The sequence below is a fragment of the Gymnodraco acuticeps genome, unplaced genomic scaffold (assembly GCF_902827175.1).
Source record: "Gymnodraco acuticeps unplaced genomic scaffold, fGymAcu1.1, whole genome shotgun sequence".
In the NCBI taxonomy this organism is placed as follows: Eukaryota; Metazoa; Chordata; class Actinopteri; order Perciformes; family Bathydraconidae; genus Gymnodraco; species Gymnodraco acuticeps.
Window position 1 is genome coordinate 8,343,330 of NW_022990295.1, and position 27,935 is coordinate 8,371,264.

Here is a 27,935-nt window from a genome sequence, read left to right on the forward strand (position 1 = left end):
GTGCTAGACTTCTTATAGGTAATGTGTACCGGGACCTGGACTCCCCCTCTGAGTTAGAAAGGCTTTGATCCCGACCCTCCAAGCAGACAACGAGACCTAACCCAACAGGAGACTCCTCCTTCTCCATCGTACAGACAGAGAACCAGAGCTGAACCAACAACAACAACAAGACTACATCAAGACTGCAGCCAGAACTATCTCCACCTGTGGCATCCAGAACCAAACCAGCATGCTGACATACAGAGAGATACTCTCATCAGCCCCTCAGACAGGACATGAGAGCAGAATCCGCCCTCCATAAAAACAGCAGAGAGACTGTAAAGGAGGAGTGCAACAACAGTGGCATGATGGGGCTGCAGATGTGACTGGGCCAATGGCTGCCTACAAAAGTTACAGTGGATGGATTCAACAGCTGATGGACTGAAGAGAAGACAGAATCAGAGGAGTTGGCATGGTCGATTAGAAGTGAGGAGGCCGGGGTCACGGCTTGAGAAAACCAGGGGAGGAGGAAAGGAGACCGGGAATGAGTGAGTTATACATAAACACACTTATTCACGAAACGCACATTTAAATAACTTGAATTAACTTCATAAAGACAGAAAGATTTATTAATCATTTGGTAAATTAAAAATAGCAGTAAAGAGGAAACTATTAAAGTAAAATGATAATCATCCTAAAACACACTGACAGAGTATAACCATATTCTTCAATATTTTCATCATGTTAACAATTCATTCTTTAAGACATTTTTATTCACGTGTGAATAAAGTAGTGATCTCATTGGTTACAATATTGATCACCATTAAAAGGATAGTTTTAGGAACCACTCTATAGGACAAATCTTTGTTTGTATTAATGGCTAGTGCCAAGCCACATATTAAATTCCAATCTAAAGTGTTGATTTCACCATTGTGGCATAGTTATTACCAGACTTCGGTTTTAAATCCTTGATAAAGGAGGGAGTAATTGTTGCATGTTCGGACACCCAAGGTTCCACACACTGCTAAAGAGTTTAACATCGTTTTTTAAGTAGACCAGAATTATAATGAGCTATGAAATGCAGAGCGACACAGATCCTAGTAATGTTTTGACTCAAGATAATAGTTATGTACAAAAGTTTCTGAAATAGATCATTAGACATTTTAATACTAATTAGGTGTAATTGGATTGCAGTAGTAGTAGTACTCGAAGGAAGTGAGTTTTGTACCAAGTTTCAGGAAAAGTGGGAGGCGGAAGTCCCAATGACAAGTGAGAATCATCTTGAAAATTATAGTTGAAATCGTGACATATTTTTGTAGACAAAGGATACTGGCCTATGCTGAAATGTCAAAGTCTCTGCAGAGCACGACACATGGCCAAAAAAGACGGAGACCAACTGACCTTTGACCCTGACCGACAGTGTAACTTGACAAGGCACTGTGGATGACTGACTCTGGGGTGTACCTGACCAAACTTGACATGACAACCAGACAGTGTGAGTGTGAATGTATGCCGACATGTGATCAGTGTAACTGCATGATTCTAAAACAATAACTAACCAAGCATGTTTTTGGACTAACATATTATTTTGGAGCTCCAAGGGAAACGAGAGGTTTCCTAAAAATTCCACAAAAAGGGGAAACCGCACATGTGATATTTTCCTCTCACATGAGTTGGCGGTTTGCAAATGTAAAACTACAATCTGAAGATTCTGTTTCTTTTAGGCCTGAAGGACGGAGAGGGACACTTCTTTTCACTGAAGTGTTCACTGTGGAAATAATGATAATAATGTTCGTTATGTCCCTAACCAATTACCTGACAGTTTTTGTTCCCCTCCCATTACAGGCTTTTGTTACCCATTATTTCATGTGTAAAAGGGGGGAGTGAGTATAATGTATAAATGTTAACATGGCTGTAAAATTCACAATTTAAATTTTTCTTTTAAGGATTGACAGAAACCTTCCGCCCCAACCCAGATGTTCAAACTGAGCATTGAATGTAATTAACCTGCTCCATATCTGGGGATAAGATACTGTTTGATGAATGTTGAGATGTTTCTAAATATTGATTTGAATTATAACAGGTAACAAAGAAGCAGTGGCCAAGGGGCTACTGTGAAACCGAAGAAGTTGACCTGTGATAATGAAACAATTTTGTAATATTTTAACAGACATTAGAGTAACTGAGGTTTGAAATGTAGAAAGAACATATTACAGTTAAAGCTAAAACATAGTAATGTAATGAGACAGAATTTAATTTAGACAACATCATGTAACTAGCCTGGTAAAGAAGTAAAAGCCATAGACTTTATTGTTTAGGTCATTATGGGGATATACATTTCATCTAAATTTATAATAGAAAGACATTTGATGACAGTTTGTTGGAATTCTGTATTCATTTTTTCAGCGTGATAATATCTAAGCACTGACAGGTAGAAGCAGTATCACCAGGAAATCATTCACTTTGTTAGCATCGTGATTTTGGTTGTTTTTGAATCCATAACATTAGTGTGTTTCTTTACCAGAAACATTAGCAGTTCATATTAGATTTGGATTTTAAATAGGATTTCATTTAAAAATAAACACGGATGTTTGTCAGAAATTCAGAGCTATTGAAATATGTTATTTAGTTTACCTAAAGATGTTGGGGTTCTTATTTAGTTGGCACAATCCAAGTATTAAGATTCTGAAGCTGCACTGGCAGATAGGAGGTCTACAATTGATTTAGAAAACCTGTTCACAGACGGCTGTTGTTTCAAGACACCCCACCAACAGGCTCCAAGTGGGTCAAAACAGCTGAGCGTAGGCTTGAGGGAGTTGTATCAGATTTCTCCACACAGGTCGCTGGCGCCAAAAGGGGGACCCGAGAAGCACGAGGCCGACACAGCGGTGTTCGTCTGGCTGAAAGTCATCAGGACAAAGTGGCTCAACCCCAGGCTCTCCGACCCCGACCGAGTGACCCAGCGGACCTCTTATGCCGTCTGCCTGGGAGAAAAGGGGGACAGCTCGTACCACGGGAGCCAGTGTGCGGCGGGGAAACCACCTGCTAGGACCAGGGGACGACATCAGGACGGACGTGGCCCTGGCAGACGTGGACTACTCGGAAGCAGCAGACTGGAGGATCAGGACCCTGGAGACATCCTTACAGCAGACGACCCGGGAGGCATCATCAGCGGGCCGGAGAAGGAGGACCCTGGAGACATCTCTACAGCATCGACCCGGAAGCCGCCATCAGCGGGCCGGAGGACGAGGAGGAGGAAGACATCTCTCTAGCAGGCAGCCCAGAAGCTGCCGTCAGCGGATTGGGGGACAAAGACACGGCAAGCCAGGACGGCACAGGGGACTTTTCGAGGCAGCAGAGGAGTCTACTTCGCTCTGATCAGTTCTACCCGTGAAGGGAAAGCTGCATCTCCCCCTCCCTATTAGCTGTCCTTGTGGGCTATTCCTCCGAGGGGGGGGGGGGCTGATGATTCTAGCACTCAGCTACCCCCTCATGGTTCCTTCACTGCCATGGAAAGTGGTGTTCTGTCTCCATGAAGGTTTCAAGTACTCTAAATACCAGCTTCGGATGGATTTACGGACACAGTAGAAAAGAATGACAGTGGGTATATTTCAAAATGCCTTGTCTAAGTTTATCTCTGGAGAAGGAGATAAAAAGGGGGATTTGTAGAGTTATATTTGTATTTATTCATGTTAGCAAACTATGGATAAGCTTAAAATGGGAATAATTTGGGTAAAACTGTGAGCTGCATTTGGGGCCTGTTGACATGTGTTTTTGAGGACAAAGGAAGATGGGGGAAGGTGAGAGCATGTCCTGATTTGCATTCAACTTAGAACAAGCTACAGTGGTTGTAATATTAAGAGAGGTCCCTTGGGTTTCTCTGGTGCTTATCAATAGTAGCAGTTAAGTGAATACTGTTCAAATAATACCTGTGTTTGTGTTTTATATTGATTTCTCTGTTTTATCCTTTCATAAATGTAAGGACTACAAATGGCTATAAACATTCTGGGCTGGTTGGAGTAAACAGGGTTTTATTGCTCTGTGGGGGAGGTGTAGGTATGCAGGCCTTGAGACCTTTGGTTGTAAGGTGAGCCTGTTTGGTTTCCTGCTGGCCAGCGTTGCGTCTCCCAATGAGATGACCTGAAAAGATGACCAGCTGACCTAACACCAAACCCCTCCTTCTTACTCTGGTATATATCCGGAGGATCCCTGGCGTTCGGCCTCTTCTTCACATGTTGCCCTCGGGTGAAAGTAGCTCTGCAGTATGCGAACCAGGGCAGGAGTAAGCCGGTATTACTCCTTAAGCATTACAATATAACTGTAATATATCATGTTGTATTGTAATGATTGTATTGCATTGTCATATTGCCATTAAAGTAGATTATTGTTAACGTTTACTTTGTAGATATGGATTCCTTCCTGTATTATAACCAGCTTCATAGGAACGCGCGGAGATTTGAAAAGCGGATCAGATATCCCTTTTAATCTCTAACAGAACCTATCCATGTGATTTTTGGTGGGGGTCGACCTCAAATCCTCTAGGGGGGTCCAGGGGCATGCCCCCCCCGGTAAGATTTTATTTTTTATTTTGGAGTTAAATGCATCAATCTGGTGCATTTTGAGGGGGAAATAAAGAGACTAGATCTATGGAAACACCTATATGAAACAGAACTGTATACATTTCAATAATCATAAAATCAAGGCCATAACCAATAACATACCATTTCCAATATGAAAAAAACACTGAAACTTATTAATTTATTTTTGGTTCATTTATAGTTGTGAGTGTGTCTGTGCTCCTGAATCAGCCTCTCCTGTCTCCCTCCTCTCCCCCCCTCCTCTTTGAGGCAGCAGCAAAGACTAGTTTTCTCTCAACAAGTTTTAAAAGTGTATCTTACCTTTTTTCACCTAGTTAACTTTTTATTTATTTATTCATGCATATTTTACAAATCACATTACATTTCATTTAGCTGACGCTTTTATCCAAAGCGACTTATAATAACCGATTACAGGGACATTCTCCCTGGAGTAACTAAGGGCTAAGTGCCTTACTCAAGGGCACACTAGTGGTGGTGTTCCTGGCGGGATTTGAACTCACAGCCTTCCGATCTTCAGCCCACCTCACTCTCCATTAGACCAATCACTACCCTCTCAAATGGAAATATGTGTTTACATAAATGGTGACGACACCGTTTGAGACCCACTGAGAACTTAGACTAAGTTAACTATCTAAACACTCAGAGAGTCCTTTACCTCACCTGAGCTGAGGTTATCCCGAGCTTGAATGACACACAGAGACCAATCGAGGGCTTTGATTTATGATCTGTATGACAGTGACCATGTCGGCATCATGTGGACAGCCAGTCACCCTGTGTGAGGCAGGCCACTTAACAGGCCAGAAGGAGGCGAGATCAGAGCAAGGGAGCGAGGGATCATTGTCTACAAGTTAATCGATCGCAGATGGCGTCGTGGTCACGGACGAATAAAAAAAAAAAAACATTAAAAAAAAACTTTATAAAAAAAAAAAAAAAAAACTAAATGGGTCGCGAAATATACTTGGGCGGCCGTTAATATACCTGGGCGGCCCGCCCAGGTATAGTCTATGTGTGGGAAACCCTGCATACAGTATTAAACTATTCCTCTTAAAACAATCATGCACATGTAAAACCAAGAGGTACTTTTAAGTTGACGATCAAGTCAGAAATATTCAAAAAGAATTACCTGTTAGTAAATGTACTACTCTCAATATATCTCCTTCTAGATACAACATTGGCGCACCTTTCAAATAAAGTCGATGTGAGACACGTCACTATCAGTAAGAAAACGTCAATGCCGACAACTGATGGAAAAATAACATTGATAAATTATGCCAGTGTCTATTTTGAGAGGGTTTATTTTTAAGCAGGAATTAGGTCATGGGTGTATATGGGCCATAGGTTGATTTAGATTATACAATACAATACAAAGACATGACTCCAGCCACTCACCCACATTCATACACCTAAGCACTCTCATAGGGGTTTTATATTTGGAAATCTTAATCACTGACTGTGAAAGGTTACATGCCTTCATGGAGGGACAGTGGTTGGTGACAGTCTCCATCTGTCTTTGACATGGAGGGTACGCTTAGGGTAGCCGAGAGGCGATAGGCCTACTTCTTCGTGCCCTGAGAAGTTACACAATAACCCAGTTGTATTTTAGCATTGTTAGCCGTGTGGAGAGGCTACATGTTTATGAGATGAGGTGAAAATCAAATCAAAGCCTGTTTGGCAATTTGGGTCAGAGGTCATGTCTGGGTATAACCTGTACTTTCATACCTACTTGGACCTTTGCCATGTTTCTTTAGCAATACAAGAAAAATATCAACTCTCTTATCAGAGTACACAGGAAAAACTAAGATTGGTCTGCTTGATCTGGTTTGTATTTACTTTATTTTTATTTTGGTTTGTTGGTGACCACAAATATCAACTTTGCAGGATTCAACGAGTCAGATCAGACCTTATATTGATTCAATGTTTATCAAATTTTCAACAGTCTCTCCAGGTTAAAAATGATGAGCCCTGTGAACGTAGAAAAGCTATATCACATTTAGCAGAAAACATGTCTGCCAGCAGAGATAAGAGTCTTACAGCGGCAAACCCAAGCAGAACAGAAACAGAAAATGAGTTGGGCCAAAAAAAGAAAAGAGGAAGGTAAGAAGAAGGGGAAGAAAAGTTCAGGGATAATGCAAAAAAGGGAAATTGGGCAAAAGTTGTTTTTTTTAAACAGACGAAATGGGAAAAAACACCAGAAATCCTCTGAAATTTTTATAAAAAAGGAAAATGTTCTAAGTGTCCCCTGTAAGTGGAGCACTAACAAGCTGAGGCTTTGACAGTGCTTATTGATATTCAGTAGCATTTAAAATTGTATGAGTTTCTTTCTTAACTTTATACATTCCATGTGTGTCTCAATGGACCCCTGGTTAGCTAGCAACCAGGGATAATACTCCCTGCTGTTCTGCCTTCACACCAAATAATGCCGTTTTTGATGATATATTTGTGAGCAAAAAGCACAGTGCAAAACCTTTGGCCAAGTGGCTGAGGCAAGAAGCAACTTGTCCACAATATCTTATTGTTTAGAGCGTAATAGCCAGACTGTGCTGAAAAAGGGTGACAACATTCTGTTCTCTACAAAACAACAGATAACGAAAGAACATAAAAACACAGAATAACAATAACAACTCTTATTTTAGTCATATATTGCCAACTCCTGCTTAAAACAAGGCTTTGAGCAGGGACAGTAGGCTTGCACCCCCCTCCCAAAAAGCCACCTAGCCTTACTTTAGTGTCTCAGAAGCTAAGTGAAGATGACAGGCGAGCCACATTGAGCCTATTTCTATTGACAGATGCGGAGAGCCAAAGAGGTCGACTTTGGTGGCTATCTGTTGTCACTCACAACTTCAGTCATTGTGTTTACATGCACACCATAGCAAGATGACAGTAAAAAACTCTGATAAAGCTCTAAATGCATTAATGTGGATGTTGTGACAACCTTGGAAGAGTTACCTGTACTGTAATTATAGAAGCAAAATCTTTCATACAAACAGTCCACAACTCAACTGGCTGTGAACAAGTTTAGACTCAACTGCTCTCTTCATTGTGTTTTCATTAGAAGCTATTTTCCTTTGTACTTCCATGCCAAACAGAACCCAACACATATAACTGGCAGAACCTACTGTTTAAAAACTCAATCAGTTTTGTTTGTTAATATTGTTGGCTTTTTTTTAGATTATTTCATAAGTGGTTTGACTGCCAGTTTTTTTCCAGTTTCATCTTTGAAGTAAGCCTCATTAGAATCTCCTTGAATCAGCGCCCCTTCTCCAAAAATAAAACTAAACAAACAGGTTATTTATTTATGGCATAGAATAGATTTACTAGCTCTCACTTGTAACACAGCACAACAGACAAGGTCACACCCACCGAGGGCAGTGGCTGAAAACCAACAAATAATGGCTGCATTCACAGGCTGTCTGACCGAGTGAAGAGTGACGTAACGGGTGGACACTTAGCACACTGTTGGCAGCGAATCTGAAAAAATGAGGCCTTATGGCTGCTGGCCAAAAAACTGTGTGGCAGCCCATATAAACCCTATTATTAGAGCCATCAAAACAGTGGATAAATGGGATATTTTCTGATTTTTAACTAATGTATTCTGTATTTACAACACCACTGGCCATTATACCATTTACATGTAACACTGCATTAGTCAAATCATGAATAATGCAACGACTAAACTAACTACTAATCTCCTACCCTGGGTCCAGGCTCAAGGGCGTATGGCACTCTCAACTCTTTCCAGGACATGCCAGGGCCCTGCCTGCCAGTAGCTTTGCCGATATCTGTGTTGATAGGTAATAGATTAAGAGCGGTGAATCAGCTTAGAAACAGGAAGTGCTCAAACGTTTGTGTGAGTTTATCAAATTTAGCAGTGATTCCATGTCAGCCACAGCTTGTCACAAACAATCTTACTGATAGTGTATCTAACAAACTTAAACTAGCTTTATTAAATGTCAGGTCTCTGGCAGGAAAAACATTTTTAATCAATGATTTTATCACTGAGCACAATCTTGATTTTATGTTTTTAACGGAAACTTGGATTGAACAAAATAACAGTGCAGCTGTTCTTATCGAATGAACCCCTCCCAACTTTAGTTTTATGAGTCAGGAAAGAATGCATAAGAAAGGGGGTGGAGTTGCTATTCTGTTCAATGATTCCCTTCAATGCAGGAAGACATCTTATGGGAACTTTGCTTCTTTTGAATATGTGGCCCTTCAGCTGAAATGCTCCTCTCGAGTTCTGTTCCTAAATATCTATAGACCACCCAAATACTGTGCAAGCTTTTTTGATGACTTTACTGAACTGCTGTCTATAGTGTGTATTGACTTTGACCGTCTAGTCATTGTTGGTGATTTTAACATCCATGTTGACAACCCCCAGGACAGAGGGGCCAAATAACTGTTTTGTGTTCTTGATAACTATGGACTGACTCAGCATGTGACGGAGCCCACGCACAATAAGGGGCACACTCTGGACTTAATTATCTCAAAGGGTCTGAATATCTCTAAGGTTGTGGTGACTGATGTTGCACTCTCTGATCATTCCTGTGTGTTCTTTGAGAGCTCTATTTCTGTTCACAAAAATGTTCAAAAAGAGGTAACCACAAAGCAATATTTAACTGAAAATACTAGAGAAATGTTTACTCAGAACTTGCCCCTGCTAACATCTCAGTAAATGAGCTAGTAGATCATTTTAATTCAAAAATGAAAAATGTTATAGATGCCATTGCTCCAACTAAGGTAAAGGAAGTGACTGGGAAGAAAATATCTCCATGGAGAAAGGCCATGACCGTGAGAGCAGAAAAAAGAGAGTGTCGAAAAGCTGAACGTAGGTGGCGAAAAACAAATCTCCAGGTTCACTTTGAAATCTATAAAGAGAGACTTGGCCTTTATAATTTGGAATTGAAAAATGCACGACAGTCTTTCTTCTCTGACATCATTACCAAAAACAAAAACAGTGCACGTGCCTTGTTTGCTACCGTCGACAGACAAACTAACCCCCCAGTATCAGTAGCCTCTGAATTTCTATCCACCAGGGCATGCAATGATTTTGCCTCCTTTTTCACTGACAAAATTCAGAAAATCAGACAAGCAGTCAGTGCCTCTGCATCAGGTACAGCAAATGTGTTGTCCCTATGTCCACCTAATATCAATTCAAATGACACAATTCTATCAGATTAATGATAAAAACCTAGAGGACATTATTCAACTTCTGAAATCCTCCTCCTGCTGCCTTGATATTATTCCAACAGGATTTTTCAAAGATGTTTTTCGTTGCATGGCCTCAGATCTACTTCATATAGTAAACAAATCTCTTCACTCAGATATTTTTCCACAGGCCCTGAAAACTGCAGTCATTAAACCACTCTTAAAAAAGAATAATCTAGATGCTTCAGTAATGAACAATTACAGGCCCATATCAAACCTCCCATTTCTATGTAAAATCATTGAAAAAGTAGTTTTTCAACAGTTGAGTAATTTCCTGCATTTAAATAGTTGTTTCGATGTGTTCCAGTCAGGCTTTCGTCCAAACCACAGCACTGAGACTGCTCTTGTAAAGGTCTTCAATGACATCCACTTAAACACAGACAGTGGCAGAACTTCAGTGTTAGTATTATTAGATCTCAGTGCTGCGTTTGACACTGTTGACCACAGCATATTACTAGACCGACTGGAAAACTGGGTGGGACTTTTGGAAACAGTTCTAAATTGGTTTGAATCCTACTTAAAGGACAGAAACAACTTTGTTTCTATAGGTAAATACACATCTGAGTTGACAAATATGACATGTGGGGTACCTCAAGGCTCCATCTTGGGACCTCTTCTCTTTAACATCTACATGCTACCAATGGCTCAGATAATGAAAAACAACAAAATAAGTTACCATAGCTATGCAGATGACACACACATTTACGTAACAATTTCACCAGGAGACTATGCTCCAATTCAAACACTGAGTAAGTGCATTGAACAAATCAATGACTGGATGTGTCAGAACTTTCTCAAATTAAACAAAGATAAAACTGAGGTAATGGTTTTTGGAGCCAAGAAAGAACGTATAAAAGTTAGCGCTGAGCTTCAGTGTGCAATGTTCAAAACAACAGATAAAGCCAGAAATCTAGGTGTAGTCATGGACTCTGACCTGAGTTTCAACAGTCACATTAAAACAGTTACTAAATCAGCCTACTATCACCTAAAGAATATATCTAGGATTAAAAGACTAATGTCACAGCAGGATTTGGAAAAACTTGTCCATGCTTTTATCTTCAGTAGACTGGACTACTGTAATGGTGTCTTTACAGGTCTCACTAAAAAATATATTAGAAAGCTGCAGCTAATTCAGAACGCCGCTGCTCGAGTCCTCACTAACACTAAGAAAGTGGATCACATCACTCCTGTTCTGAAATCTTTACACTGGCTTCCTGTGTATCAAAGAATAGATTTAAAAATACTGCTGCTGGTTTATAAAGCACTGAATGGTTTAGGCCCAAAATACATTTCTGACCTCCTGCTAAATTATGAACCATCTAGATCTCTCAGGTCTTCAGGGACTGGTCAGCTTTCTGTCCCCAGAGTCAGAACTAAACATGGTAAAGCAGCGTTCAGTTATTATGCTCCTAATATCTGGAACAAACTCCCAGAAAACTGCAGGGCCGCTGCAACTCTGACTACTTTTAAATCCAGACTAAAGACTTTTCTTTTTGCCACTGCTAATTGAACTATTCACATCTTAAACTGCACTAACTTTTATCCATGTATTTTTTCTTTTAATGTTTATTTTATTATCTTTTCTTTTTAATGACTGATTTTAAATGCCATTTTCTTAATGTCTTTCGTTTTTTGTAAAGCACTTTGAATTGCCTTGTGTTGAAAGGTGCTATATAAATAAACTTGCCTTGCCTTACCCTAATGTGAGGGTGTTCACCTGATGGACATGTTTAAAACATGTATAATGATTTGCATGATATTAAATGGACAACTAACAACATGATCTCTGTCCAAAGAATAAAGGAATGTTTCACCAAATGCCATAGTCAGAATATTCCTTGCATATTTTTTCATAGGAGAATGGGTCTCTTATGAATACTTCATATTAGTGGAGGTCACTTCAATGTGTGTGTTTACTCTCACAGGAATGAGCACATGCAATTGATTTCCTTTACACGCCGTGAGGAGGTTGAATGTCAAGGCACTTGATTGAAGGGAACCAGTATGGCACAGATATGTAAGGTATCTTTACACAAGTGGGAAAGGACCTGCAATCAGTTTGAACATAACACGGCAAAAAGTAAAGTACAATATGTGCCATTTCACTTCAAAAGTGATTGTATGCTGATTGAGACTTAAATGGAGTCATATCATGTCAACAGTTGTGTCCTTGAAATGGCTGGTGAGAACACTACAACACTACAGCACTAAAGTATTTAGCAAATACTAAATTCGAGTGTGACTGCTGCACGGTCAGGTCTGCCGTCACTCCACTGGACAAAATAGTTTTCATTCAGAGAGCCACTCCAACAGAGAGGCACTCAGAGCCTAATCTGCAGGGTACGGTGACACTCTAACCAGCAGTGAGCAGAACAATTCAAAAAGTCATTTTGGTAATCGACGAGCTGGGGCAATGTAGACAAAAATCAAAACTACCAGACTTAATAATTTTCACGTCCTGTGTCATACAAGGTTCTTGTTTTGCTACCTTCCTTCAGTCTCCATGGACACTGCAACACATCACGTTCCACAGAGAGCTCTCTCACATTTTATATAATGCTATCTCACCACAACAGCACAATCTGTCTCTCTCTGCCCCTCACCCTCATCCATGCTGTTTGGTGAGCTGCTCCCACCCCAGTTTCTACGTTTCAATACAAGAGAACGGGAAAGAGGAAGTCAAGAACTACCTTAGGAAATACGCTGGCGTCCTGTTGTTGGGTGTGTTGCAGATATTCAAAGGATGTAAAGCCTATAAAACTGAGGAAACACTCCAAAAGCAGATGTCTCTTTGTGAGTTCACACTTCAAAAGAGGGAGGCCAAGAGAAGTTACAACACCATGGTGGCACATTTCAAGGGAGTGGTATGAGCAATACTTGCATTCTTCTACTCATCTTTTTCACTGATGGAATTTCAGAGCATACACTTTTCTTGTTGTTTTGCCCTATTAAAGACTCTAATCAGATGTGACATATTCTCTTTTTAAAGGTTTAAGTTCGTCAGTATGTCCGATTGTAGGTTGTAGATCAAAATGCGACACTTGCTGTCAGGGTTGGGACATCAGACAATAATTATAATAATAAGCATGGTAGGAAATTCTCATCGGAATAACTGATTCAACTTTTATTTCAGATGTTATGATAATGTGAGGCGTGTGGCGCAGTGGGTAAATGCGCAGTGTGTTAATGGGCTGATCTTCGAGTCAGAGGATAGCAAGTTCGAGTCCCACTGCAGTCAGCATGTTGTTGTGTCCCTGGGCAAGACACTTCACCCCAAATTGCTCCTGTGGGGATTGCCCATAGTATTGAGTATGTAAGTCGCTTTGGATAAAAGCGTCTAACAAGTAACATAGAGCTGTGATAGAGCTGTGGTGTTTTTATCATCCATAGGCCATGACATTGCAGGCAAAAATAAAATAGCTTTCTATACTATAGGCTATAGGATTTGAGTAAACGAAATTATCATGAAATCAAACCTGATGTAACATATCGTCAGCTGTTTTTTCTTTAAAAGGTTTTAAAGGGGACCTATCATGCAAAATGCACTTTTTTATGTCTTTTATACATAAATATGTGTCCCCGGTGTGTCAGGGAACTCACACAGCGTCAGAAAATAAAACCCTCTCTCATTTCCTCCGTACCCAAATCTCTAAAATGGGGCTACAATGGAGCTGATCCAGATTTGCGTCCAATGACATAATATCGGACATGTAGGCTGGCTTTACACACACGTCCCTATCAGAAACGTTGCTATCAGAAACAATGCCCGACTGTTTTGGACGTAATATGGTCTGTGCATGTTTACATTAGCATCGCTAACACTCAGAGCTAACCTGTACTGCACAGAGCATGTGTGTGAAGAAGCAGGAAATAAAAAGGAACTCACCTTGTGGTATAACCGGCAAGAGAGAAAGCCTTTGAGCTCCATAATGTTGCAGAAATAATCCTTGATAATCCATGATATGGCGTTTCATCACAGCAATATTTGCCGGTAGAATCTCCCGCATGAGTTCAGCCCCTTCCTTTTTTTTTAATCAATTTATTTAAAAAAAAAAAAGAAGCTTTATACCCCAAATCAGCACTTTTGAAACAGGAAGTGAAATAGAGGGATATGAGGCATGGCTAGAATGGCTGATCTGTTTGGTATTTTGAGCAAAACACTTCCTAGACATGTTTTTTATATATTTGTATATATCTGAGACCTATGCTATTGCCTAAAAATAGCATGATATGGTGCACTTTAAATGTATCAGAAATAAGAAAAAGAAATTCTACATCGTCGTTTGTATTGGTAGTGGCGACCATTTTCATTTGAGTTTGCCTCCCCTAGGAGGGATCCAAAGAAAATGATGCATGAATGTAATCCACTATGTTATGATAACAGTCTTACTGTTCACTTTAAGTTACTGCTTATGCAAACAGAACATTTGCTTCTCCTGCTGCTACCCTTTTATTGTGGAACAGCCAGAGGAAAATACAATGCTTTTGTCACCATGATAACCGTTTGGCTCTTTTTCATTTTGGACAGAGGAAACAACTCCTCACAGCTTCACTGTGTCCTGCTGTTGTGTGAAAAACTACACAAAGCAATACATCAGATTGCATTTGGAATTATTTTTGTGACCGAATTCTTAATTAAGTTGTCAAGAGGTAATATTCTATTGTATTTCTGATAAAGTGCGACAATAACCTACTGGTCAGGCCCAAATACTCAAGGATTACAACTTTTAAAACAGACCAAACCTTTTGTCTCGTTAACATGCTAAAAAGTTCCTCCAGCATTTAGACTGTGAGTCATTTCAAAGTATTAGTCAGGATCTTCCAAAGAGAGACAAATAACCAGCAACAGATTTAGATTTTAGGAGGATAGGTCCAAACAACGGACAGCATGCAAAGTCATCACTTAGTAATCAGATCTGTTCCTCCCTCCTTTACATAGTCGTCTGTTTTTCTTCCCTTGTGGCATTTATACCAGGTTGCTCCAGCTTTTAGCTCACCACTGGCACTCCCAGATCCCGGCCTTCTTTCTGACTCACCTACTTTGATTTAAGTTAGTGATATCCAACATTTCAGAGAATAACTTTCAGCAGTTTTCGAGCCTGGACATGTTTATTCTGCCATTTCTACTGTATGTGTAGGTTGGAAGAATCAGCTATAAGATATAGACATAGTAAGAGCAAAGTGTTGGCTTATTCTCAGTGGAGCTGGAGTGTGAGTAGAAGCCCTTTAATGAACATGAAACATAATTTGTTGTTGGCCTTTAGTCAATTGCAGCTAGTGTCGGTGTGAAAACTACTCTGTCCTCGAAAATATTCCTTCCTGTCTTTCTCCCAAATGAGTTACTTTAGGCGGAGGCGTATGCAGTGTAATTGTGTGGGATGGACGGCAGAATAGGAACAAATGTTTTAGAAATACTTCTCATTTAGAAATCCATCACAGCTGCACTTTAAATATTTTGACATAATGATGTTGCATTATCTATTTTCAGAGCATTTTCCTCAGGAGTCAGTCAAATCTGCCACCACATAAAAGTGAATCCAGAGTTGCACTGACATCTGCTTCTAAAAGCTAGTTCACTGGGGCCCTCATTAGGAAGTCAGTCATTATGTTTGGAAGGATGGTGCTAAAGTATCACAGCTTGAAGGCCATACGCCTACGTATGACGCCTACGTCTGTTTTAATATCCTAAGAACATGAGCAGAAAAACATGAGCTCATTGACATTTTCAAAAATGCAACCCTTTTTTCCTTGAATGATTTCACTCTCGCTGCTTGTTTGTGACACTCACTCAACCCCGGGGGCTTGCTTCAATTGACCCATTCCTGAAATGCTCAATTTTGGAAAGGGTCAGACGGTCAGCAGAATCTGTGGTTCACTTATTATTACATAACGGTGTCTCACTTTACCAGCCCTACCTGAGAAAATGGAGCCTGCAAGAGCATTTTAAAAGGCCAAGCAGCCGTCTGGAAGAATCACGGCACACACGAGCGACTCTTAATGCTCATAACAATCCCTATCTCAGCCGAACGCAATTTAACTGGCTGGAGACAAGCCATAACACACAGAGATACAGCGCTCTCTGAGCAATGAACATCATTTTCAGGATCCATTTAGAAGTCAAGTGATTGCTTTGTTGACTGTCTGGAGATTAAACTACCCTCCACACACACAAACACACACACTGCACCTGGAAACCAGCATGAACACTCATTCCTAAAAACCCTGCTGCTGAAATGGCATTTAGGATGTTGCATAATCCTTGGCAGCCCAACTGCACAAAAGACTCCAAGCCCTGGAGTCAGATTACACCAAAATGACTTTGCTAAACATGTAAATGTTACTAGAATAAAAGGAGAGATTCAACAAGTGTTCACCACATTGATGTTCTGTATATACGAGACAGCTGAATGTCTTTAGAAATGCCAATTAACTAACCACAGACGATTTAGATTCAGTGCCCTTAAAAATCCTCCTCAATTCAGGAAAACCACTCTAATACGACTTTACGAGGAGCGGACACTAATTTGAGTTTTAATTACTGGTTAAGAGTATTAAAACAACATGGGTGTCACATGTATAGATCAACTCCTTCTCAGGTGGACTAATCTCCTTAACATGAGGTGTTGCTGTGTGATCTACGGTAGAGTTATAGCTCTTAAAAACGCGGATGGATTCTTCAGGACTGGAAAAAACCAAAGCACTTCCTTGTTTATTCCCCAGACACACTTGTGTGATTGCAACAGAAGTCAAAATGACATCCTACCGCAGGCACAAGAAAGTATCTACTTTATCTGCAACAATACTCAGTCATAACTCTTACTGTATTATGTCCATCATTAAAACTGTAAGTCTGTCAGGGGCTTTGTTTTGCTGAAAGACTGTTTAAAGATTGCTTAAAAGGCCCAACCCAAATTTGAGTCTATGTAAAACAAACCCAGATACAGATTTCTTGGAATCAGAATATCTGTTAGTTTTACTATAGTGCCTTATCATCACCATCACAATAACATATTCAGCAGAGTCTTTTCAATGTTTGTATGTGATATGGACCTTGAGTCTGGAATAAAGATTGGAAATACACAGCGGGAATATTTATTCAGCACATTGCAATGCCAAGGTCAGGCAGCCCCTTGAAAGGCTTAGATAAACATTAATTGTTTACTGAGAGAGAGCCATTGCTTTGTGAGGCACACCAAAACAATCCAATATCCTCCTTGTCTTTATACAGTGCCTTTGATAATATGTGCACGCCTGTATACATCTGCGTTTACGTACATTATTATGTGTGTATTTTTGACCTGTACTCTCTCGGGACTGCAGTGGCACGCCGAGTTCTGGGCATCATAACCTCATTCCTTCTCACTCTTAAGTAAACTCATCTCTACTTTCCTCTGGGAGAAGGGCTGGCTGCTGCTGGTCACTCTGAGGAATGTGTTACTGCTTTGTACAAGACCAGCTTTCTCTTGCTTTCAACAAATCTGCAGCAGCAGCAAAGTTTTGCGGCTTGATGCATTTATTCCCCCGATGGGAGTTGCTGTTTCTGTCCAGAGTGGAAAAAGTGCATCACAACATCCCCCTGCATGTCACTCAAACTCACAAGGAACTAGATGTGTGTTCATGAGTGTGTGAGAGAGAGAGAGAGAGAGAGAGACAGAGAGTGTGTGTGTGTGTGTGTGTGTGTGTGTGTGTGTGTGTGTGTGTGTGTGTGTGTGTGTGTGTGTGTGTGTGTGTGTGTGTGTGTGTGTGTGTGTGTGTGTGTGTGTCAGAGAAAGTATGTGTTTCACTATGTAGCTCCTGTGATATAGCGAGAGGAAAGAAACTGTAGATCAATAACACACAAATATTGACCTCTGTCATTTAATGGACATAACGTCTTTACAGAAAGATGATATGCTATTTTGCCTAAAAGGATATGATACAAACATGTAACCTGACAGGAGATAACAGACATATAAGAATTATACATTATGTACAGGTAAGACATCCATTGGAAATGAATTCACACTTCTGAGCAGCTCTATTTGTCTGGTAGCCTGGTTTCATAGCTTTGCCTATAATCTGACTGACTGTACCCTGAGGGAGGACTTGCTGCTTAAAATGGAAATAGCAAGACACTGAGTGACCTTTCAGAGACATCCATTCTGAATGTTATGCTGGGAGTTCAGATGCAACACTCTGCAGCTGCTGTATGAGAAACTAGGAAGATGTAAGGGCTGTGGAGAAAACAATCACACACACACACACACACACACACACACACACACACACACACACACACACACACACACACACACACACACACACACACACACACACACACACACACACACACACACACACACACACACCACACACACACACACACCACACACACACACACACACACACACACACACACACACACACACACACACACACACACACACACACACACACACACACACACACACACACGTCATTATGAAGCATCTACCTGCAGCCAGTGCTTCGTCATTTTTTCACCACATCGGTTTACTCCAAAATATACCAACAAAGGGTGCACACTCACAGCGTTACAGTATGTTGGCTATACCCCAAATTAGTACAGCATAAATTGGTATGAAAAACGAAATGTCGATGAACAATAATGAAACGACCCAGCAGTTTATAATGAAGCCAGACCACAGGCTGCTACAGCACCTACTGTGTAACAGTATAAAAGCAGGACACCTTACCTGGCTTTCTGAGATAACGCCGTCTCGATGGTGTACCCTCAGCAAAAAGGTTGGAATTTGATCTCCTAAATTGGATTAAGGAAGAAGCGACCAACCAGTCAGGCAGAGGAGGCGGTGGAGGATATATCTGAAGGGGTGATGCCCATGTCCATTATGTGTCCCTCCAACGTCGGGGTGGAAACATTTGACCTGCTACTGTCGCCTACAGCGGCTGAGACCAGGCCCTGGTGAAACACTCACACCAACAACCATCGGCTGAAAAGATAAATAAGCAAACCGGAGGGGAAGCGAAAGCTGCGGCTGACACTCGCCTATCTGTTTTGCTTGACACCAGGGTTGTTTGTACACCGGTCTAATCTCGATTACTGAAGAACGCAACGTCCAGCCGGCTCTGCTACACGAATTCTGCAAAGGGTAAGCGGCTATCTTGTTGCAGAGAAATCCGGGGGCGGTGTGTTTACCTCCCCATCGTCCGTGCTGCCGTGCTCGGTTGGAAATCAGCTGCTCCGCACTGGAGGGACGCCATTTGTTCGTGAGAGGCTTCCCCTCTGCTGCCACTTACCGGAGAGCTCAGCACCGACCAGCTACCCATGAGCGACAGCGCCCTCTGCTGCCCGAACACCGTCATCGGTCGGTTTCAAATGAACACATTTCCATACTTCCCTCTAGTGGTGGAATCCATGTAAACAGTGGCGTTTGCAGATATTTATTTTTCTAGATAAACAATACAACACTAATGTAATTCAGATGATTGGAATATAGTTGTTAGTTTCATTTTTCAATGTGAGCTTCACAAACTGAAAACCATCAACACTAAAAACGTTTATTGAAACAATGTATTTTGGGTGAATTTGAATGTGAAATAAATTGATGAACAGACAGTGTAACTTTTATTATTCTTGTTATGAACCTTTGCAAGTTTCTTGGACAATTTTTACACAAACAAATACAAATAAATAAAGCTGCAAAGTTATTTCATTTTAGGTAAACGGTACATATTTTATAGAATGTAAATTATTCTCCTTTTCTATTTTTAAACGTCTTTATTTTACTTTACTTTATTTTTTATTTAATTTAATTAGATTTGTTCTTATTTTTGTTTTGTGTACTTGTATTTCAAAAATGAATTCCTTGTGAGTTATTACCTACTTGCCAATAAACCAGATTCTGATCATGTAATCTTGAACTCCATGTGCCCTTGAGTCTAGAGATAGTCCTCATGCAAAATAAGGTCCAGTTGAGTTTCATGTAATTCACTACAATGACATACATAGGCTCTCAGTTGCAGGACTAGAGTGAAACTCTTGTGAAATTTAAATTCTAACCTCACAGGAATGTTTTATTTTAGACAACATTCATCTATATTTATAGATAACAACATATTATTAATCCCTTTACTCACATGCCATTCATAGAGCTAATGTGACTGGTGTTTCGTTCTACGTTAGTGGTATAAAAAGTCAGGACAGACATTTGTCATGTGCAACATGAAGTTACATTGAAGTTGTTTAATCAAAAGTCATGTTATTATTTTTACATCAGCATATTGTTGTTTATCTAATGCCTTTATACTGAAATAATATTGAAAATATGTATTTTTTTGCCTGTTATACAGGGATAGGACAGATATACTGAAAAGGGGAAGAGAGGGGTCTGACAGGTAGAAAAGGGCCGCAGGTTGGATTCAAACCTACGACTCTGCCATAAGAGCTCAGCCTTCGTAAAATGGCACCGTGCCATCAGGTGAGTAACAGGGTTGGCTACAAAGTTACTTTTTTACGAGATCACATGCTGACCCAAATAAATTGCAACAAAACACTGGATAAAATCCTTTTATTTTGTAATTTTTTACAACAAAATTATCTGCAGTGCAACATTATATATATATATATATATAAAACAAAACATGTGCAATATCATATAAACTTTTATTTAATATAACGCTTTTTTTTTCAAAAAACAAAAGTAGTGATGTAAGTAAGAAACAGAAATAACAATAAAAACATACACACACTATAAACATCATCTGTACAACCCCTCATCAAAGGTAAATCGAATTTGAGTTGCAGTGTTTTCACCACTCCAGCTTCATGTCGGCTTTGCTCCACACATATTTCCCTCCTCTCTCTTTAAACATCTTTTCATCAAAGCCACTAAAACAAATGGCTTCCTTCACACCCACATCCAGGATGGACTTGGACGGGTCCTTCCTTCCCTCTCGACAGTCCAGGAAACGCATCTGAAATTTGATTAAAAAGTCAATTGGTTACACATTTAAATACTCATCGGATGTGGTAAGCTATGTATAAAACACTTATAAGGCAACAGGGAGGCTTTACTCCATAAGTATCACACAATACTTACATATTCATCGAGGATTAAGTAGGAATTCCTCATCTGTAAAGACAAAGAAAAGCACACGTTTGTCTTGGACCTGGCATCTATTTTTGACATGGTAACACATGCTAACAACACTGTTGACATGGTTACAGTCTCAAAATTAGTCCTACAGTAATTTTCCAGCTTCATCAGGCTGTGCACCAATGAACATGGCTGACATTTAACTTGGTTGTATAACACAACATTTGCGAATACAAAAATTGATTTACTGATTTATATGACAGTGTCAAAGGTCACAATGCCTATCCACAAATTGAGTGAATGGGTATACGTTTTGGCATGTAAACTTACTTAGATTAATATCTGTTCACACACTGATAATGATCTCCTCTCATACCTTCTCATTGGACTCAGGAACAAGGCAGGGGACGCTGCTGTGTCTATCCAGAAACTCCTGGAACAACTCCTCGCTGATGACAAACCTCTCTGCCTCTCTCAAGGCTTCATCTCCTGCATTTTCCCCGTCGATAAGCAGACACTGGAACACCTGATTGCAGGAAAAACAGACAGCGTGAGTACTGTTAATGTGTCACGATGTCATTTAAGCAAACATACTACACACTCTCCCTTTCTGTCATTACCTTCCAGCGGACTGGGTTGAGCTGGAGGATGTTCTCCGTCATGTCTTCGTCTATGTTGAAGGTGTTGATGACGGAGTTGATTTTGAATGCTACTTTGTACTGCTGGCACCAGTGTCGAATCTTGTGAAGGTTGTCAATGTGGCTTTTTCTGCCCTGAGTTCTGCCAATTAGCTGGTTTGTTGCTTCATCAAAGCTGTCACAGGAGACGGCCAGGATGTCCAGATCTTCCCCTGTGGGACACAGAGCATCATTTTTTAAAACATGCATAACATTTGCATTTGTGCCAGACTAAAAATATCCCTCTATCTAGGGTGCAATATGGTAATAAAAGAAGAAGGATGCATTTGTCCTACAAAGCTGAAGCTAATTTGGAGCCTTACCATATTTCTGGAACCATTTTTCTTTGATCATGCTTCCATTGCTGACGATGCTGACACTTGGGAGCTGGAGGTCCTGTTTGCAGTACTGAACTAATTTCCCCAGAAAGTCTCCTTTATCGTGCAGGAATGGCTCTCCTCCAGAGAAGTTGATCTTTTCCATGCCTAATTAAAGAAGCAATTAGCTTAACTGTAAACAACATGTCTTACACTACACAAACAATAACAGAATAGATTGATATTTAAAATGCAGCCTACCTGATTCCTTCAGGAGTTTGAGCCCCCTTTTGGCTTCATCCAGAGGCAGAACGAAGGATGTTTTTGCAGTGTGGAAACAAAATCCACATTTGTAGTTACACTGTCTTGTAAAGTGATAATTTACACTTGTTGGAGCCGTCGCATTTTTGTCTTTGCTTTGGTCCTCTTCTTTGTCAAGTTGTGAGACAGAGGATGTCAACGGGATGCCGACTCCGAGTGTCCAGTTAAAAACTTTAGAAAAGGCGCTCGTAAAAATGTGGCGCAGGTTGCTGATGCAGAGCTGCAGCAGCAGCATTGGAGAAGCGATCAAATAAGAGGTTTTCATCTTCAAACCAGCCGTATCACTCTTATCAGTGTGAATGTTGAGGTCGGCAGGGCACTGGCTTTATATAGAGGTAAGGAAAGTCGGTCAGCTGAGCTGTTAAGTTTCTGTTTACAAACGTCGAAAACGGAACTCAGCTGGGTGCAGCTCACGTGCAGCCAGGCACTGATCAAATGTGACAGTGCAGGTGAAGTTAAAATACCTCCAATATGTTTTATTATAGTCATTATACAGATGCAACAATGATACGATATAAGACACTTTATTGGAGGCTTAACAGATCTATAACAATAATATGGGTTTCAGTAAGATTGCATGCCATTAAAGATAATAATAAAACGTGGGTTGAGGCAAACAAGTGAAATGCATGTTTATAATGGATTGCCTGCTCTGTTCTGTTTATTATTTGTCAGCAAAGTTGACTTTTATGTTCTTCCTAAATCTTCAATAAACACCTGGGTTAAGAGATAACTGACGTCAAAGATAAACTTAACAGTGACTCAACCAGAAGTTATTTCTTATGGTGTGTCATACTTATCCATAAACATGACTTGGAGCCAAGGATTTCATTTCTCGGAAACAACAATGCAGTTTTCTGATAACCCATCTGACAGTGAAGGATAAGTTTCGTTTCTCTGTTTAGCGGAGTTAACTTTTGTTTTCCCTTCAGCGGCCAGATGATGCAATGCTACGCAGTTAGTATCCTTGAACCAGACCGGAAACAGACCAATGCGTCTGGTGTAAGAAATGGCACGGCGGACAATGTCTCTTCTTCCTCACTGGTCCTCTCGTGTTTCTTCAGTGGAGCTGAATGGAACCCCCTTTTACTTTTCAACACAAGAGAAGCACCGAGGAGACGAAGTGCCCCGGGTGTTTAGAGGAAATGATGGCCGGTGTTATTCTCTGCTTGTCTGCAGCAGCGACACAATCAGACGTGCAAAGTTTTACGCGGAGCTCAAAGACAAACTGTTGACAAACCTGCCTCCAGAATGTCATTTGTCTCCCATGTGCTCCTTTCTACCAAATATCAAGGATTCTCTCCTCAAGGGTTACTTTTTGAAAGATACTTCCGAGAGTTGGTCCCCTACAGAGCGTCTTTTGCGAGATTTAACACAGCGTGACCCGGTGCTAGTGTGTTCATACTTGAGAGGAGAGACAGGTGGAGTGTGGACTCAGCACCTGTGGTCTGATGGAGACAACCACACCATGCATATGCCAAAGGACTACTATGTGGTACCAGCAGAAGCACCAGAACACCACCCATCCACTCTCAACATCATCAACTCGGATGTTTTCTACAGTTTTGAGGAGGCCTACCAGGTTCTAGAAAAGGTTATTATGACATTATGATATAAATCTGCTTTATACAGTATAGTGGAAGGTAACTCTACTTGTACTTTGCGCGAGGACTTCTACTGTATCATATACTCAAATGCTTTTACTCCACTATATTTTGGATGCCATTATGCCAATATTGTACTTTCTACTCCACTGAATGTACCTACTACACAGCTTTCGTTACTATATTTTATACATTCATATTAAAAACTAATACTAAACATATGCATCAAATTATAAATAAACATTCACATAATATTATCATAGGTTAAGCTATCCATCACCAATATACAAAGCATTTCAAATTAGCTCCAACTTTATCAGCTGTGATAGACACTTTGATGCATCAATAATTAAAATCAAGTTAATATAATTGTTTATTAAATGGGACACTTGTGGTACACCTTTGTATTTTTACTTAAGTCAAATTCTGCTGGATTTGTACGTGTAACAGAGTATTTTTACATTTAAGTATATGGCTTCTTAACTTAAGTAACATATCTAAGAACCTCTTTCACCACTGCTTGATTTTAAGAACATAAAGTGTTGATTCATTTGCAAGCTATGGCTAACATTGCACACTCTTGTGGTAAAGGAAGGTATAGCAGTGTGTCCAAAAGGCCTCTTAATGCTTCCCTTTATCTATCAGTGCCAGGTGGCTCACAGTAGAGTGTGTGTTCATGCGCACCACAGTCCCTGACTCCCTCCTGCCTGCTCTCTCAGCAGCAAACTGACTCTGTCTGTTCTGCAGTGTGGTGACATCATCCCAGACGCCAGGGCTGTGCTGGAGCTGCTGCCCAGCCGAGAGGAGGCCAGACGGAAACCAGACTTCCCTGTTATTGTCATAGAAGGCTTGGATGCCACAGGTTAATGCCATTACTTCATAAATAAATATGAGATCAGCTTGATGTATAGATGTCTCGCTAAAGTGATGGCCAGTTGTTCTCTGCTAAAGCCATTATCTGCCAGCGAGCCTCGCCTAATGGAATATCATGTATCATGACCTCAGGAAAGTTACATCACTGTGAAAATGGTTTATTGAAGAGCTCGCTCATCTAATACTCTTCTCAAACCTCATAAAACTCAACCTTGTAGGTAGGATGGGAGTTTTGTATTTTCAAGAGACTCTTAAGCCTATTATTACATTTATAGAAAATATGACAAATTCTTCTTTCTGATCTCTAAAATCTCTCTCAGTCTTTGTGTGTCTTCTTTGCTTCTGAAGTAACTATTTCTTTCCTCCCTCTTACCTTCATAGGTAAGACAACTCTGACTGAGTCTCTGCGGGATGCTCTCGGGGCCTCTCTTCTGCGGTCCCCTCCCCATTGCCTGTCCCCCATGAGGGCCCGCTTTGATCGGGAGCCTCCCCTCATCCGCAGGGCTTTCTACGCTCTGGGGAACTACATCACAGCAGAACAAATAGGCCAGGAGGGTATGAAGACACCTGTCATCGTTGACAGGTAAAGAGAGCTGAGATGTCACAGGTGTTGTGACGTTTGCCAGTTTTGTGACCTGTTTTGAGTCAGAGGGGACAATAGACACATCCCACTGGGATCTAGACCTACAATTCAATGTTAAACATTGTGTGTACTCCACCTGTTAGTTACCTGATCATACATCAATCCATCATTCCCCTTTCAATCCACCATCCATTAACTGTTCTCAGATTCTGGCACAGCACAGCAGCGTATGCCATTGCCACAGCAGTCAGCGGTCCAGTCTGCAACCTTCCAGCAGAGGGGTCCGAGGTCTACTGTTGGCCCAGTGACCTGCTCCAGCCCAGCCTGGTGGTCTGCCTCACGCTGGACCCTGAGGAGAGGAGGAGGAGGCTGAGGGACAGAGGGCAAGGAAAGACTGAGGAAGAGCAAGAGCTGGACCACAACCAGCTTTTCAGACTCAAGTGAGACATATTTATATGTATAGTGTGCAGTACATACACCTTTGAGCTGATCATTTGGCATTTATAATACCAGATAAAGCTAATTATTTTCATAATAAATTCATCTGTTGATTGCTATTTGAAAAATAGATTTTGTTGATGATATAAAATGCTGGGACAAATTCCCAGAAACCCAATATTATGTTTTAAAAAGCTTGTAATGTGTGTCCAAAAGTTAATTAAAAGATAATTAATTTACTGTCATACAAATCAGAAAAAAGCAGCAGATGCTCAGATTTGATAAGATAAGAAACCCAATTTTGCTTGATGTTTCTTAATAGTTATTTCATTTTTAAGCATTGTTTTATGAACCATCTTTTGGGCGCTATTAATGGTAATATCCTCAATCCAAGGAAAAACCTGAAGTACTTGTTTCTGACCAACCTACACTATAATATAACAGGAGGGTTAAAAGATTCCTTAAATTGTAACAATCATACCAACTCCCTTATTAGAAAATCCCTGAAACAGTGATTTAGCACTAGAAACAACTATTTCATAAAAAATGGCCACCTGTTTTAGGACTGAAATCAATAAATCCCATATACAGAAAGCATTAATAAATAATTTGACAAAAAGAAAATCTGTAGTAGTCATGCATTGCAACATAAATGTAATTCTTTAGGAGTCTTTGAGATTACATTATACAAACATTCTATTAATCTGACCTAGGTCCAGCATGACAGAACAACAGTTTGTTACACAGAGTGGGTAATGACTGAAACACACTCAGCGATGTGACATGTGGACAAATGTTCCACAGTCTGTGATGAAAAAAGTTCCCAGTGAGTGTGAAAACATGAAACCACAGATGGGCAACAAGCTGTACTGCACGTTCCAGTGAGTCAGGTCAGCTCAGTCTCAGTCAGATCTATCAAACACTTAACAATCAATTACTGTCCCGGGGGGCAAGCAGCTGATGAGAAAGAACAGGTGATTAGTTGCTGAGCTGTTGTGCTCCATTAAGCTGGTCAAAACTCGCAAGGCACTGGCTGCCCAGATAGTCGCTACGCAGACAGGTCGATGGCTACTTTCATTCATCCTCTTTCCTGACATAATGGCCTTTCCACACGGGACAGCCAGATGTTGGGCCAGCAGAATTAGAAAAAAAGGGAGGGAATGGACTGTCTTGGGGCTGAGGAAGTGAGAGATTCTGCAGACTTGGTCAATCACTATCACAAGGACTATTCTTCATTTGTCTCAGGAATGGCTGCGCTATAAGCCATGTGTGTTGTTTCTTGGAGTAAATGTTGTGCACTCAAACAAAACATTAGCATTCAAAATACTCAAAGGTGTCATGAAACAGATTATTCACTGTAATGATGTAGAGTGTAATTTGCTGTGTTTATATGCTTGTTTTCTTCACTTGTTGACCAATGTGTTTGTGTGTTGTGCAGAGTGGAGAAGGCTTATCAGAGGATCAGTGGCCCAGCGTGTGTGACTGTGGATGCAGGTCCTCCTGCAGACCTAGTGCTCCAACAAGTGCTCCTTTTAATTAGGGGCAAATGCCACTTGTAAACAGTTCTCCATCTCCCATGCTGTCACCCATGCATCAAGTGGATGCAGTACCTGCTGTCAGCACTGGGTGCCAGTAAGGTGTTGTGAATGAGCTAGTCGGAGGAGTATTGACCAGAATACATTGTAGAGAAGAGGCTCTTTTCAGAATGAGTAAAGGTTGAATGGCCAGGGGCCAGAACTGAAAGCTACCATCAGAAATACATATTCATGTAGCCACACACACATGCATGCACTGATTCTGACACACATTTACAAAAGTATTGTTAAGAAGAAGTGTGCACTGCCGTTCTGACCTCCCAGAAATCAGGCAAAAAGGAAAAAACTGAAAAAGGATTCAATTTACACTCAGATACCACACTTTTAATTTGTTAAAAAACGTTTTAAATTAAAGAAAATTACACTAAATATTTGCTTGTGGTCTCTTATTATCTTACATAAGGCAACCAAAGAAGTTATACACACTGTACTGTATGTGCTTATATAAGTGCATATTAACCCTCTGTGAACACAATGTTTTTCTTTGCACAAAAAAAGTCTTTTTTAGAACTGCAGATGGCAATTTTATATAGTTTGACTGTGTGATATTGACACAACTGATGCCACTTGTATTGATAACCTGTGTGTCTGGCAAGGGAGCTATAGAGTACACTGAGAACATATAGCGCTGTTTGTACTTGATGTTCTCATGGGCACAGACCCTCACAAG

General features: G+C 40.5%; 3 protein-coding genes across 3 annotated transcripts in view; 1 reads left to right on the forward strand and 2 right to left on the reverse strand.

Annotated features, from left to right (window-relative positions):
* rnf144aa (ring finger protein 144aa) overlaps positions 1-19,119 on the reverse strand; it is a 45,602-nt gene extending 26,483 nt beyond the window's left edge. Inside the window, exon 1 of the mRNA XM_034222254.1 lies at positions 18,497-19,119. The gene's annotated coding sequence lies outside the window, so the exon portion shown is untranslated. The remainder of the gene's footprint in view (positions 1-18,496) is intronic.
* Positions 19,120-20,340: 1,221 nt separating this feature from the next.
* rsad2 (radical S-adenosyl methionine domain containing 2) lies at positions 20,341-22,503 on the reverse strand. Its single transcript, XM_034222358.1, has 6 exons — positions 22,113-22,503; positions 21,858-22,019; positions 21,478-21,707; positions 21,234-21,383; positions 20,861-20,893; positions 20,341-20,735 (listed from the first exon to the last, which is right to left on the reverse strand). Exons 1-6 carry the CDS (start codon positions 22,435-22,437, stop codon positions 20,571-20,573), a joined length of 1,065 nt encoding a protein of 354 aa, XP_034078249.1. The 5' UTR covers positions 22,438-22,503; the 3' UTR covers positions 20,341-20,570.
* A 600-nt stretch (positions 22,504-23,103) lies between these two features.
* cmpk2 (cytidine monophosphate (UMP-CMP) kinase 2, mitochondrial) lies at positions 23,104-27,634 on the forward strand. Its single transcript, XM_034222357.1, has 5 exons — positions 23,104-23,766; positions 24,524-24,638; positions 25,031-25,232; positions 25,439-25,672; positions 27,109-27,634. The coding sequence occupies exons 1-5, from the start codon at positions 23,182-23,184 to the stop codon at positions 27,227-27,229; spliced, it is 1,257 nt and encodes a 418-aa protein (XP_034078248.1). The 5' UTR covers positions 23,104-23,181; the 3' UTR covers positions 27,230-27,634.
* Positions 27,635-27,935: the final 301 nt, after the last annotated feature.

Excerpts from the sequence above, each read along its gene's own strand:
- rsad2 (XM_034222358.1), bottom strand. The coding sequence starts at position 22,437 with ATGAAAACCTCTTATTTGATCGCTTCTCCAATGCTGCTGCTGCAGCTC. Across the intron at positions 21,384-21,477 it reads TCAACCCAGTCCGCTGGAAG|GTGTTCCAGTGTCTGCTTAT; the intron begins GTAATGACAGAA and ends TCCTGCAATCAG. Across the intron at positions 20,736-20,860 it reads ACTTAATCCTCGATGAATAT|ATGCGTTTCCTGGACTGTCG; the intron begins GTAAGTATTGTG and ends ATCAAATTTCAG.
- cmpk2 (XM_034222357.1), top strand. The coding sequence starts at position 23,182 with ATGGCACGGCGGACAATGTCTCTTCTTCCTCACTGGTCCTCTCGTGTT. Across the intron at positions 24,639-25,030 it reads AGAAGGCTTGGATGCCACAG|GTAAGACAACTCTGACTGAG; the intron begins GTTAATGCCATT and ends TTACCTTCATAG. Across the intron at positions 25,673-27,108 it reads AACCAGCTTTTCAGACTCAA|AGTGGAGAAGGCTTATCAGA; the intron begins GTGAGACATATT and ends TGTGTTGTGCAG.